The following is a 15,396-nucleotide window of genomic DNA, read 5'->3' as shown; positions in this document are numbered from 1 at the left end:
CATGCATTAGTAAATAATATGTTATACATGAAAATTCCACACAGTTATTTATCGTGCATCTTATTGTAGAAACATAATTATTAGAATTGTCCTTTGTGTTTATTATTTTTAAAATCAACAGTATATAAACTTACTAAACTTTAATTAGTAATTTAAAATTAATTTAATTATTTGAAAAGATATTTAAATAAATTTTATTAGAAGTGACTGAAAATTTATTTATAAATAAAAGAAGGCTCTTTTATTGTATATAAATTAATCACATCCATAAAAGAGTAAATATGTATTAATACTGAGAATTAATGATAAAACGCATTAATCTTAAAATAGTAAGTGGAGGAAAAAGTACATGTCAATGTAACCAGAGATCTCTATTATTGGCCGACGACATTTGTGTATGAAACATGCCTCGCGATGACTTTATTTTCATCCCTTACAAAAGGTGTTGGTCCATCATTTTAAACATGGTTGATTTCTTGAATAAGAGGAGGATATAGTGTATTTTAGTTTGACTGATCCTAAGGAGACATTACTAAGTTATGTCATGAAATTTGAAATAATATATTACAATCACAAAATGCAACTATGCTTTCTTGCGATTAGTTGCTAACTTGACTAAAAAAAAAACAGTACTTTATCTTTTGAAAAGGACATATGAGATATTTAAGTTTCAAAATAATAAAAATAAGAATTGTCTTATAGATCTAATATTAATTTGACCAATCATAAGACAACACTTTAGTTGTTAAAAAATTTTATCGTGGAAGAACTTAAATAATTATTGTTTTGATTATTGTGCTCATGCATCACGTTTATTATTTTTTCAAAACTAGATATTTTTTTTTTCAAATACATTAATTACTATTTTATTTATTTTCACTCATGTCTACTATGTCAAATTTTCTTACTTTTTTTCTTAGTGCTTCAAAAACTTAATGTTGATAATTTCCTTAAATAAAATCAAATTTGAATTTGATTTTGATTTGTGAGAACCAAAAAATTTTCTTTATTGAAGAGTTTCTTGAGGAGCCCAATGCCAATGCTTAAAAAAATGTTCGGAACAAATATGAGATTCTTGGATTCAATCCAACAACAAGGACAAGTGTTTTTTGCTTGCTAGCATAGATAATGTTCTACGGGAAACGCATGAACAAATGGAGAATGCTTATAAATTAATGGATTATCTCTATGCTATGTTGAGCAATAGTCTGGTCAAAGTAGACATGATGCTACTTATAGCTACATAAATACTAAGATGAAGAAGGATATACCTGTGAGAACTCATGTATTACATATGATTGAATTGATGCATGAGGGAGAGACACATGGGGCTACCATCAATGAGAGGACTCAAGTGAGCATTATTCATTATTCTTGAGTCAATCTCCTTCCAATATTTAAGAATTGACAGTATTTGAAAACCTCAACAATAATAAATCCAAGAAGAGTGAATCAAACAATGTGGAAGTGAAAAAAAAAATGAGATGGTAAAGACAAAGTAGCAAGCCCAAGAAAGGCAAGCTAGCACCTAAAGCCAAGAAGAACAAGAGAGGCCCAAGTCCAAGAAGAAGGAACCCAAGGGCAAGTGCTTCCATTGTGACTCAATGGGACAGTCGAAGAGAAACACTAAAAAGTATCTCTTAATGCTAAAAAAGGTAAATCTAATTTGGTTGGTTTTGAAACTAATTTAGTGGAAGATGCTTAATTTTTATGAATTGTTTATTCGAAAGTTACTAATTATATTTAGGGAAAAAAAACAGAAAAATACAAAAAAGGAAAAAAAATTACAAAAATACTTTGGGCCGGCCCATTAAACATTTATACAGTCCATATACAAATATTTATAAAAATACCACATGCACTAAGCCTTCAGCTGTACAGAGCAAACCATGAAGGTGAAAATACCGCGATTGTTTCAAAACCGTAAAACAACCAAAATGAAACCAAAACGATAAAAATACAACTATTAATTATAGTGAAATCAACTGGAAAAGAAGACCTGCAATGATCTAAACAGAAAATGACGAAAAAAAAATCAGAAAAACTGTGAAGAAACTGAAATTACCCATTTGTTTTCTATTTTATTCGATCAAAATAACTCCCCCTAATATCGAAATCTATATTCATGAAATGTAGATCTGTAACAAACAGATCTGGAGCTCCCACCAAATCCAAAACAATGTATGATGTGAAAAATTTTAAAAAAACGTCATGAATAATACATCTACGTTATGTACAGTTGCATTTTGATTGATTACTGGTTTCCAATATATATATATTTTTAGAAACACAATAAGAAGAGTAAATTCGAATTAAGGTACAACCAGTTACGTATAAGTCTGTTTATTTTTTGTTTTGGTTGCCTTATAGTTGCATTATCGTTTTATGTTAGTTTATATATTATGCAGGAATTTAATTTGACGGGAACTAAGAAATAGTAGTTATACATAGTAAGTTTTGTGCAAAATAGTTGCATATTAGTTTTATAATGAAATAACATATGCAAGTAGCAAAACTATAATAAAACTACAAAACAACTGTATACAAACTAAAATACAGGAAAAACTCTCTGAACATCAACATCCATGGTAAATCAAATTGTTACCCATTGATGATATGAAAATGGACATGAAATAACTAGACAAAAAACATATTAAAAAAATACATACAGAAGATGTTCACACTATTAAAAAACTATGAAAAAACTATTACAAAATGAGAAATAATCAAATGAAGAAATTGAAATGAAAAACAATAAAACATCTGGAAAAATAAAAATAAAAAAAAAACAACAAAATGAAACAGAAATTAAGACTAAACAAACGAAAATGAAAAATCTATAAAAGCACATATAAATTAAACTAAAAAAATAGAAGCCCTAAAAAACCAAACAAAACAAAAAGAAATGTTAAAAGGAAAAACCTAAAATAGTAAAATCGATAAACACAAAACACACTAATATCAAATACGAAAAAATTTCAAAAAAGGGGGAAACCAAAAAGAAACCGAAAACAAACCTAAGATCGAAGACCACCACCAACTTGATTATTTTTTTGAGAAACATCTTCAGGAATTTTTTCCTGGGCAGCCACCTTCAATTTATTCTTTGGAGGAGGTCGCTTACGTTTAGATAATGAAGGAGCAAAATCAGAGTCATCCTCCTCAACAACAGGTCGTTTACCATTGTTCTATTAGCTAAAGATTTCAATCCCATTTTAAAGTTTTTCTTTTGAACAGGGGAAAGAGTTGATGAAGAACGAGTTACAACTATATTTATATATGGATTAAGAGAAAAATAAAAGGATAGAAAATGGTTATGGGATTCGGTTAATGGGAGTTGAAAAAAAATTTGAAGAACAAAAAGAAGAGGAAAAATGGAGTTGGGATCATGGAGAAGAAAGAGTTCAGCTATGGAGGTTGATATTTTTAAAAAAAAAAAAAAACTAAAAAGAAATAGAAAATAAAAGGAAAAAGAAGAGAAAAAGAGAAGAAAATGATGGATGATTGATTGATAGAGGTCATAGTCTATTGACATGTAGTGATGCATGCATGAAATGTGTGTGTAAGTGATAAAATTGTAATAAAATAAAGTTGAAAAGTAAAAATGTAGGCTTAACCGTGTGGTAGTATTTTAATAATAAAATATGTATTTTGTATTTTTAGTGTAAAAATTTCTTATATTTATTCTTCTATGCAATACTTAATTCTTCAAGAAAGTTGGCTGAAGGAGAGAAGACCATGCGAGTAGACAATAAAGCACGTGTGTCAACCTAGAGTGTTAGTCCCGTTTGTTTAGTTCTCAATAATAAGTTTTGAATAAATTACATAAAAAACCTTATGCCCAATTAATGGCTTACTGAAACAGTGAAACCTATTCATGTTAAGAATTGCTAGGGTACAAAATAAGTCTTCCAATTCACCAAAATAGTATTGCTAGAGTCCAGAGTACAAGAAGGTTCTAAAGCAATTTTTATGAAAAATTATGAGCAGAAGTGTTTTTTTTATCATAAGTGACACTTCGTCAAGTTGTTAAGAAGTAATTATATACTTTTAATTTCATTAATACTACAAGCACAACGATTTCAGATAATGTGCACATACATCATACATGCCATGCCATGCCATAAACATGATCCCTTTATCTTTATAACAAAAAATGACAATTATTACTAAGGAAGATAAAAGTCGTTAAAATCTTCTCTGATATGAACTTAGCAACTAAGTTTCATTGGTACATTAGTTTTCCGGCTTTGGAATGGAGCCAAAATGCCCGGGACAGCTTCACGGTGTTTGAAGAAGCCAATGAGAGAAAACTGCAAGTAGAGTCTTCTCCAACTAACTACACATTTGTGGCCTCTTTAATTTCCTGTAGAATTGCTGACGACTGACGATGAAGGCAAAGAAGATAATCACAGAAAAGATGCTGCCATTTCACAACTGTTACAACTATCCTACATAATTGATCTACACTATTCACTTCTACGGATATTTCAGAACTCTTCACCTCCACAACTAACATACTGTGCAAGCAGAAATATATTGTACTGTGTTACCTGGATTCCACGGCATATGTTTCAGAACCTCTTAGAAATGATCGGCGCCACCAAATTTGGAAAGCTTTGCTGAGATTAGGACACTCCGTACCATGCTTGGAGAAATCTCGGAACCAATCCATAAACAACACATATTGCTGTTTCAAGGGAAGGGTAAGGAGTGCTTGACCCATAGCTTCTTCCAATACCTTCATGCTAAGTCCCTTTCTACATCGCTGCAGCCAACCAAAGTCCAACAACATTGGGCCAAACCATGCTTGGAGAAGCCCTGATCTTGATTCTGTCCGGCAATGAAGTTTTCGGGTCCCCATAGCAATGAATAATATTGCTGAAACCCGACTAAGCTCATACCTGACCATTGGAGATGCATTCTCATGCAGTCTGAGTAGCTCCCCCTGATTTGCCCACATATCCACAAACTCCTCAGCCATTTGTCGATCAAGCAAGATTTCCAGTAACCAGTTTATGTTATCAACCTGTCTGGATATTCGTTCAATTAAAGGCTTCCCTGCATCCTTCATCAATTTCTTAGAAGATACAGTTTCAGAGGTCTCCTTAAACAGACTGACAAGTGAGTCGAGACATGACTGGCAAATAGCATATATATCCTCCTTATTGAGGTCAGGATATTCCTTCTCATAGACTGAACTTTTGCAAAGAAGACCCTTAACTAATGTCTTCATCTCATTCCTTGCACTAGCTTCCGTACTAGAGGTGATAGACCAAACCAATTGTCTTGATAAATTTTGTTGTGAATCTGCCGAGTCAAGTAGATACAATCTAGCCAATATGTCCTTGGTTGTAACATCATCAAACTTAAACCTTGTAAAGAGATCCCTTAGTTTCTCCTCTTCTTCCTCAGTCCAAGGAACAGCCTCGAGATACTTTAAGCAAGATAAAACACCTTTATTGAACATAATACCTGCAGAAACCTATTAAAAGAATAAGAAAACATCTAAGTTAGAGGAACAGATCAAGTTAATATAAGATATTTGGGGAAGGTGTAAACTAACTGCATCACTCCAAATATAGAGGATGCTCTATAAATATCTAACATTTCATTATCGGAAATAAATCAATGGTTTTAAAAACTTCATCGACTAGGGTCATCATATTTTAAGTAATATGAGCTATATTACTATGTTATAGGGTGTACAGAAGCGTAAGTTGAGGAATGATAACAAAGACTTGATTAAAAAGTGTTATAAGTGACAATAAAATCAGTCCTAAGCAATAAACTATCTCCACCCCCCAACAAAAACTTGTAGATTTGTACCAAGTAACCGAAAATTGTGTATAAGAAGAGCAACATTCTTCTTGGTGACTTCATTTCAAGATATTGGAATCATAGAAACAAAGCATATATACGTATATGTAAACACTACACACACATCAAGAAATACAAGAAGTGTAAATGTTGTGTAGTACATATCTATATAGGTGAAATTCTTTATGAAGATATGTGTATTCTGATAAGCCTCATCTCACGTATGTATAAGCAAGAAAGGGAAACAAGAAAGCCACATCAACAGCTGACTCAGCTGAGGGAAAAGTGCAGCAGTGAGTTAGTTATTTGGGTTGGGTGTTTGTGTACCTAGGGTGCAGCTCTTGTGGTGAGGATTAATGTAAGAATAAATAGTGAGTAGAGAGTATTTTCTGGTGTGGAGAACTAAGCTCTCGAAATCTTGGCTAAATCAATACCACTGACTATTCATCCATCTTATTCTACTTCTAATGTTATTCATTTCTGCATTTTATTGAGCTTTATCTATCATATTCTTCAATCTTTAAAGCTATTTTCACTTCACATTTTATCTAACACCAAACACTCTAGCATTGGGAAGAAGAGCTAAAGAAAAAACTATGTAACTATGTTTGACTCCATAAGCTCAAAGCAAGCTCAAAACTACGTAACTATGTTTGACTCCATAAAAGAAATGGAAAAAGAATTTATCTGAATAGTGACACTTCATTTCAACATGGAAATCTATATTTTGATGATAATCCGTAGATCCCTTATGCAGTTTATGCAAATCAATCCACAACTATATAAAATTAAACAGTAGTGGTTTAAAGCTAGGGGAGTTCACCGTTATTCATTCAATTTTCAAACTTCTTTTTGGGAGGTTGATGACAAGACTTGATTTTAGCTGATGGGGTCAGCAAATAAAATAGTAACAAGTGGCATGAGGGAAAAGCTTGAATGAGTCACTAAAACTAAATGAAAGAACAGCACACACACACACACAAAATTCACTTGATCCGACCCAATATGGATATAAAATGTAGAAAGAAATCAAGAGGAATATCAACTTAAAAATGAAAGCATGTGTTCCTAAGTGATGTTGATGTCACCAAATAATAATACCTGTGTCAAGTGCATAAGAATTACTATTCATCCACCTTCAAATCAAGTTAAAACTTCTGAGCAAACATTAATGAAAAGGTAACATATAAAGTAGAGGTTCCAACTGTGAAAGAAACAGCCAAGAAAGTCATAACAGTTATTGCCAATATTAAATATAAAAAGGAGTAGACATACTCCTATCCTAACACTAGCACAGCTCAATCAAATGCCTCGCCCATACTGGACTGAAAACAGCTTTTAAATACAATAACAAATTTGCAGTCTTTAATTTCATTGACCAATTTGCCTTTCTTTGGGACCAGACTAAATTAATCAAGTAATAATATCCTTATTAATTAGTTCTCCCACATTATGGAGGATTTGGTATTGTCTTCTTTCCAAATTATAAGGATTAAATCCCTCAGTACCTACCGTTAATGACTTCATTCGGGAAAAGAAAACGACGAAAAAGAGAGTGATAGAAAGAGAGATAGCTAAGTAAGCCATGCAGTTGGTTTTATTAGGAGAAAACAAAAGTCAATGAATGGTTAGGTCAAAATTGTTCAGCCAAAACTACCCAATTTGAACCTTCTCACACTTTCACTAACTTCCATATATATCCTCTTTGGTGTAATATAACATACATTTATACTATTACAAATACATACCAGAAAACTCAAAAATCTGTCAAAGAAATATATTAATTAAAATACCATAATCTCCATTCCCCAAATTAGCTCATCAAAAATCTGATTAAAAGCTCTGTAATTAATAACTACACAAATGAAGCTCAATCAATTTAGAAAAACAAGATGAAAAGACTCAAGCTCAAGCTTTCCAAAGGACAGTTGCAGAGAAATTCCCAAAAACAAAACAGAGAAGAAAGTTGAGATAACTAATCAAAGAACTAAAATGAAAATAACAAATGAAGCACTGACCTCAAGTACATCAATAGCTCGATATACTCCGATCCTCAACAGTCGTTTTGTGATATCATCTTCAAACATGAGTTCTACTGTCTCTCTAAACATGGCCAAGTTCTCAACATCCGGCACCTCTATTCTGCAAATTTTCGACTCAGAAGGTGAACTGTTCGATACCATTCCCTTCTTATAATCGTCGATTAAACCAGCGAAAACCTCTGAATTTGCACACAGAACCCCCGAGTTCAGCTCCAGAACCAAGAACCCACCTTTCTTTCCCCTCAAATTCAACCTCACATCAAACACATTGCTACTGGAACCCACGGAAGAACTCTCCGGTTGGACCGATTGGACCGGCCGGAACCTCTGGCTCGGAGCACGAAAACTCTGTGTTCGCACAGGAGGAACAGAATCGACGGCCGCAGATGGGTCAGTACTAGCGATTTCTTGGATCGAATCTACAGTAGGATCAGAGTCGATCGGGGAAACCCTTCCCGGAGACAAGATCCGACGAGGGTCGATCCGACCCACCAACCCTAGTCCGGATTTGGCGCTTTGGGGTGAGTTAGGGACCGAGCTACTGGTCGGTTTGGAGGCCGCCAGTTCGGTCTTGCTATGACGAACCGCTTTGGAGTGAAAGACGGCGATACTATCGGGGCTAGAAGGCGGAACAGCGAAAGAACAACACCATGATCTCCCTCGAACAAGCGGGTCCCGACGGGAACTGGGTTTCCGGCGGAAGGAGGACTCTTCCATTGTAGAGAAGTGGGGGGTGAGTAGAAGAGCTGAGTCAGGTCAGGGTAAGGAGGTGACGGAGGATCTAGAGAGAGAAAAAGAAGAAGGGAAAGAGAAAGAGTGAGCTAAGAGTAAGAGACACATTGGTTGGTTTTTTCGAGAGAAGATGCTTTTCTGTTTTATGATTGTTTTCTTGTTTTTTTTTTCTTTTTCTTTTGTAGGGACGAAGAAACTCATCATCACTCTCTCATCACAGATTTTCTCTTTCTTTCTTTTTTTTTAATTTTAAAATGTTTTTACTTGGAAATTGTGAAGTGTTTTTAGAGTTTTTGTTCGGTATGTTAGTTTGGTTTTTGTTTAGGGTGAAAAAAATAGATAAAGACGAGTTATTAATTGGAGGACTAAATTGTCTTTTTCATTTTAATTTGAACTTTGAATTGAAAGACAGAAAGAGATGGTGAAGTGGTTTGTGTAAGGAGTTGTGTTTGTATTTCAGTATTTTGATTGAAATATGTTTTTTATTCAAAGATTTTATTGGAAACTGTTTAACGGTATCAACAATCACAATTCACATGTAACAACTTTTCTTTTCTCATTAATTAAAAATAAAATAAAACTTTTCTTTTCCCTTTATTTATTTATTTATTTATTCTCTCAATTTGTGGAAACACTTGTAGGAGCTTCTCTAAAATAGAGAAGTTTTACAAAATTTGAAAAATCATACTAAAAAAGCATGCTTGCGGTAGATCTACACTGGTTTTGTCCCGAATCTCTCTTTGACCCGTCTTCTTTTATTCTGATTGTGGGGAATTCAATGCACTTGATGTAAACCAGAAAGAAGAGGTTTTCCCGTGGGCTGGAGCCTGGGAGAGTAGCTGCCTCTTCACTCTCTTTCAGTCGATTCAGATATCGAATCGTATTTCTTGGAGAGAGGTGTGGAAGCTCTCTCTTTGACTTAGGAGGGTGTTCCACCACTTCGACTGATGCGAACGCGGTTCCCTTGTCGTGAAAGAAGTAATGAAAGGGAAGCCCCGGGTCAAACCGTGTTTGTTGTTGCCTATATAGCTTTCTAGAGCAGAGATCTAGAAACGCCTTCTAGGCACAGATCATTGGTAGGATGAATTGTTAGGTTGTGCCGAGTCAAATTTGCTCTGTTTTTTTCTGGTGTATTAAAATTCTTCTTCATTTTAAAGTTTTTTTAAAATACATTATTTATGCTTTACATTTATAAAATATTAGAGTATTCACAACAACTTCTCTACTCTATTCTTTAAAATACATCACTAAAATTATACTTTCTCTATTTTACAACACACTTTTACATGCACCATACATCAACTTCTTTAAAATATATCACTAAATAATTATTAAAACCCAAACAAATAATAAGATATGTTTAGAGCAATGAATAGTATTCTATAAATGTAAAGCATGAATAGAAAATAAAAAATCGTATTTTTACAAATGCCAATAATTATGCTAAATTTCAGTAAAAACACAACTGTAACAGTCTGCAACAACAGACTACAATCATGGCACTGCAAAACATAGATTTGTAGAATCAATACAGAACTAGAAATAAATAGTGTAGAATTTAAAAACTTAACACAAGAGAATTGTATGTGGTATCAGTATTCTTTCAAACACTACTAGTCCATGGAGTCACGCCCAAAGAATGAAATCAATTAGTAAAGTATCAAATATTATAAAAGCAATTGACTTAAACAAATTTAGACTCCCTCTAGTGATTTGTGACAATCCTTTGTTATCCACCTTGCTAATCTGATCTCTGGAACACATTAAGTAGTGAACTTCCTTCAGCTATTGATGTGTGCTTACTTCCTCCTAAAGTAAGACTTAAACAAATCTTCTCCCGAAAATAAATGCTCACTTCCTCCTGAAATGCGAATTGAAAAAGTCTTCTCCCAAAGACTAACGCTTGTTCAAAGCTTCTCTTCAACCTATTCTATGAATAGTATGAGATCATAATAAAAAAAAAAAACAAAACCTAGTTGAACACTCTAGGTTTTTACATATGAAACACTCTTCTCACAAAGATAGATATGAAAATATGAGACTAGAAGAGATAAAATCGTTTGGATGCTCTCTAGGTCATATTTATAGAACATAGCAATCCTAGAGACAGTCACAAAAATGTTTTTCCAGCTGTACAAAACTTTCTTAAAAAATTTCTTGATTTGCAGCATCAGAATCGGGCTCTGCAACAGCAGATCAGGACCAAAAAGGAAACTTTTTAAAATATACCAAGATCACGAATTTGGACTTCAAACGTGCCAAATAAAGTTTACTTGATCTGTTCTAATCAAGGCAAAACTGAAATCATCAATTAGAAAAAGAGAAAGTCAAGTTTCCTAAAAAATAAACAACTTTCCATAAGAGAATTCTTTCTCTTACAAAAAGTTTCCTAAATCAAAAGAGACCAGCTGAGAATGAATCTTTCCTTAGAATAGAAGAGTAATTAGAGGCACAAAATCAATGTAATACGAACAATTTAAATGCTCAATAAATATGCACATTAATTAGAAAATATTTTGACAACTAAATTTTCAAAAAATGATCTAACAGTAAATTTTAAAGAAACTTTAAAATAAAGGAGTTTAGAGCATCTTCTATAGTGTAATAGCAATCAGCTAAAATAATAGCATGCAATCCAATCAGGACATCTCCCTGTTGGAGACACCACCAAGATTAAAATTAGAAAAATGAACCAAATATTCAACCGCCTAATTCCCAGATCGTTTGACAAAAAAACTAAAAATAAAATAAATGAGAAAGACTACATCATCACAGTTAAGCTTAAGAACACCTATATTCAGTTTCATCTACGGCTCAGAAGACACAATAGTGGAAACTGTTGCAGTAGGTTCATTCAACCACGTAGCTTGAGCACTTAACTATTGTGCAAGGTCATTAACTTGACTACTAACAACCCCTTTAGTCGTAGAGAACTTGTTGTTCACAACCACTAACAACGATTTATGGCGAGCCATCGAAGACTCAACAACAAAACAAAATAAAACAAAACATGTCACACAGACAAGACTAAAACACTCAAAATCTGTTCACATAGACAAGACTAAAACACTTAAAACCATGTCACAGAGACAAGACTAATAGCAGTAGTAAAAATTGAATCGCAATTTCAAAACACAACTCTGACCAAGCCACACCTATTCTTAGGGAAGGTCAGCAGACCTACCTAGAAAAAAAAAAGATAACCTCTTGTAGCTATAAAGTTAGGAATGAGAAACCCTAATTTTATTTTTTGAATGGATACAGATTCATAAAAAGAAAAAAATATTAGAAAAATAATTAGTTTATGTTTTAATATTTCTTTTTATTATGGAAATTATGTATGTTAATATTATATATTTAAAGTGATTATAATATATTTAATTTGAAAAAGAAAAAAAAATAAAAATGAAATAAGATTTTAGTGATGTATTCATTGGTCAAGTCGGCCTTTCTAGGAGGATTTTGTGGTTGTTGTCTTGGTGTTTAACAAAGAAGAAATGGGGATGAAATTTAACATAGGCATTATTTTCAAGACATATTTGAGAAACAATGACTAGGTTTCGAAAAGAGTAGGAGAATGATAAACTTTGCATAATTTAAGAATATGAAATTACATGATGGTAATGTTGGTTTTATGGTACTGAATCAGGTACGCAGTGGAATAATAATTATCTAATTATCATTGTACCACAGTCTCAAGGATCTCCACATGTATATATATTAAATCTTAAGAATAGATTACATGAAAGAAATAAATATCTCTTGATGACTATAAGGGTATCCTTAAAATTTCTTATAAGTTATATCTAATAAATCTCACACAGTAGTCTTCCAAATCGATCCACCACACACAAGAAGTAGTGTGGGCTACTAGGATAAAGTGTATAATTTTTTCTTGATGAATTCTCAACACATGAGAAAGAACTGTTCTTGAGAGAAAAATAATTTTCCTTCTCTCTATAGTGTTTAAAATTTAGTGTGTAAAGGTCCAAGCGGTTCAACGTTTCTTTCAAAGGGGTGAGTTCGAGAATTGGTGTAGTCAAGCAAATGTTGTTCTAATTCCAAAGAAAAAAAAACCCAGCTCGTATGGCGGATCTGAGACCGATTGCTCTTTGTAACGTCATCTACAAAGTTATCACAAAAGTTATGGCCAACCGAATGAAACCACTCATGGACAAGATTGTTGCTGATATGCAAAGTGCTTTCATCCCAGGTAGGCTAATTACTGATAATATCCTTGTTTCTTTTGAAATTCTGCTTTACTTAAAGAGAAAGAGAAAAGGAAAAGAGGGTTATATAGCGCTGAAATTAGATATGAGCAAGGCTTATGATAGAATTGACTGGCCTTATCTGGAAGCTATTCTCATTAAATTAGGATTTGATCGTAGTTGGACCCGCCTTATTATGAAGTGTGTCTCTTCGACTTCTTATCAGATTGTTCATGGGGGAAGAGAGATGGGGCCGGTGACTCCTAGTAGAGGTATACGACAAGGTGATCCACTATCGCCATACATCTTAATTTTATGTGCTGAGGGTCTTTCTGCGCTCATTAACAAGTTTGAAAAGAAAGGTTGGATTCATGGCTGTAAGGTGGCAAACGGGGCTCCCAGAGTATCTCATATGCTTTTTGCGGATGACAGCTATTTATATTGCAAAGCTACCATGGGAGAAACCAATCGAATACAACAGTTGCTTCAGACTATTGAAATGGCCTGGGGTCAACAAGTGAATTTGGGGAAATCCTCAATTTTCTTCAGCTCTAATACTGATCAATCCCTGCAGGATCAAATTTGCAATTATCTCCAAATGGTGAAAGTTGATGACAATAGTAGATATCTTGGCCTTCCAAGCACTATGGGGAGAAACAAGAACTCGGTGTTGGGGTATCTAAAAGAAAGAGTCCGTAAGTGGGTCCAGAATTGGGATTCTAAGTTCCTCTCCAAAGCAGGTAAAGAGGTCTTAATCAAAACAGTTGTCCAGGCACTTCCTAGTTATGCAATGAGTGTGTTTCTTCTGCCTGTTGAAATTGGAAGGAACATGGAACAACACATGGCAAAATTTTGGTGGAAGACTTCTAATTCTAAAAGATAAAAGCATTCATTAGATGTCTTGGGAAAGGTTGAGCAAGCATAAAAGCGTCGGGGGTATGGGTTTTCGTAATCTCCGCCATCACAATTTGTCTCTCCTTGGCAAGCAAGGTTGCCGTTTTCTCACTCGCCCCGATTCGCTAGCTTCAAGAATCTTCAAGGCTAGATATTTCCCTCGAGGCACTTATCTCACGGCTCAGCTGGGTAAACCGAGTTTTGTTTGGCGTAGCATCTGGGAGGCTCAAAGTGTGGTGAACAATGGAGTGCATTGGAAAATTGGCGATGGCGAATCGGTATCTGTTCTAGGTGACCGATGGTTACCATATGATGTTAATCCTTGTGTAACTTCTTCTCATCCTGCCCTTAATGATATTATGGTTGAAAATTTGTTTAAAGTTGATGGTGTTGGCTGGGACTTGGAGATAGTGAATGATCTTTTCAATGTTAGAGACAAAGCATTGATTTGCAGCATCCCGATTCAAGCTAATGGAGAGCCGGATTCCTTCTACTGGTTTCTTGAATGTTCAGGTGATTACACTGTAAAGAGTGCTTTCAATTTGTTGCAGAAATTGAATGGCTCTTGGAATCATGTGGATTTTTCGGGTTTTTGGAATAATCTATGGAGATTGAAGATTCCCCCCAAGTGCAAGAACCTGGTTTGGAGAGGAGCTTCCTACTGCCTGCCTACAATGGTCATGCTTATTACCATGCGAGTTGCTGTTACTAGTCTATGCCCGATCTGCGAATCTCATGATGAAACCATTTTACATGCTCTTGTCACGTGTTCTGTGGCAGCTGCCTGTTGGGCAAAGGCTGGGGTGAACACAACTATCACGACCGATATGGATTTTTTGGACTGGTGTGCCACCACTTTTGATTCTACCTCCAACGATATCCAATGCTTGGTTGCTGTTCTTTGTTGGGCCATTTGGAAGGCTCGGAACGATAAGGTGTGGAATAACAAGCTGCCTAATGCTTCTTCGACTGTTGCTTTTGATGTTACTTATCTTGGCCAATGGAAGACCGCTCAAACTCCATTGGAGTCATCTCAGCTGGCTGCTGGGGATAGAGTCGAGCAGTGGAGCCCCCTGTCTCAAATGGTGTCAAGGTTAATGTCGATGTTGCAGTCTTTGAAGGGTCACAAGGCTATGGCTTTGGTGCTGTTGCTAAGAATGAAATCGGGTACCTAATTGAGGGTGTTACACGCTCTTATTTGGGAGTGGTTAGACCTGAGTTAGTAGAGGCAATTGGGGTTCGTGAGGCCTTAAGCTGGATCAAAGCCAAGGGATGGCAGCAGGTGACACTAGAATCCGACTGCTTGTTGGTCATTCAAGCAATCCGGAGCCCTATGAGAATGATTTCTAGCTTCGGTTCAGTTATTCAGGAGTGTAAGGCTTTACTCTTGGAATTGGGTAATGTTTTAATTTATTTTGTAAAACGTTCAGCAAACTCAGTAGCTCATTCATTTGCAAGAGCTTCTAGTTTTTATCTTGATCGTGTTTTCAGTTTGGGGGATGTCCCAACTGAGTTGTTGCCTTGTTTGGTAGCAGAGATTGAAGTTTAATAAAGTTTCAGATTATTTTCTTCAAAAAAAAAAAATTAGTGTGTAAAAAAAGTGTCATGATTTCTCAAATTAGACCTCTATTTATAGTAGTAAATATTCAAAATCATATTTAATCATATTTAAGATTGTACCCTAATCACTTCTACTATTT

General features: G+C 34.5%; 1 protein-coding gene across 1 annotated transcript; it reads right to left on the bottom strand.

The window, feature by feature from the left end:
• Positions 1-4,026: 4,026 nt before the first annotated feature.
• LOC115713074 (BTB/POZ domain-containing protein At2g13690) lies at positions 4,027-8,917 on the bottom strand. Its single transcript, XM_030641557.2, has 2 exons — positions 7,839-8,917; positions 4,027-5,485 (listed from the first exon to the last, which is right to left on the bottom strand). Exons 1-2 carry the CDS (start codon positions 8,577-8,579, stop codon positions 4,550-4,552), a joined length of 1,677 nt encoding a protein of 558 aa, XP_030497417.2. The 5' UTR covers positions 8,580-8,917; the 3' UTR covers positions 4,027-4,549.
• Between the last annotated feature and the right edge of the window lie 6,479 nt (positions 8,918-15,396).

Source organism: Cannabis sativa, chromosome 4, assembly GCF_029168945.1.
Source record: "Cannabis sativa cultivar Pink pepper isolate KNU-18-1 chromosome 4, ASM2916894v1, whole genome shotgun sequence".
Taxonomy (NCBI): domain Eukaryota; kingdom Viridiplantae; phylum Streptophyta; class Magnoliopsida; order Rosales; family Cannabaceae; genus Cannabis; species Cannabis sativa.
This window is presented reverse-complemented; position numbering and strand designations above follow the sequence as displayed.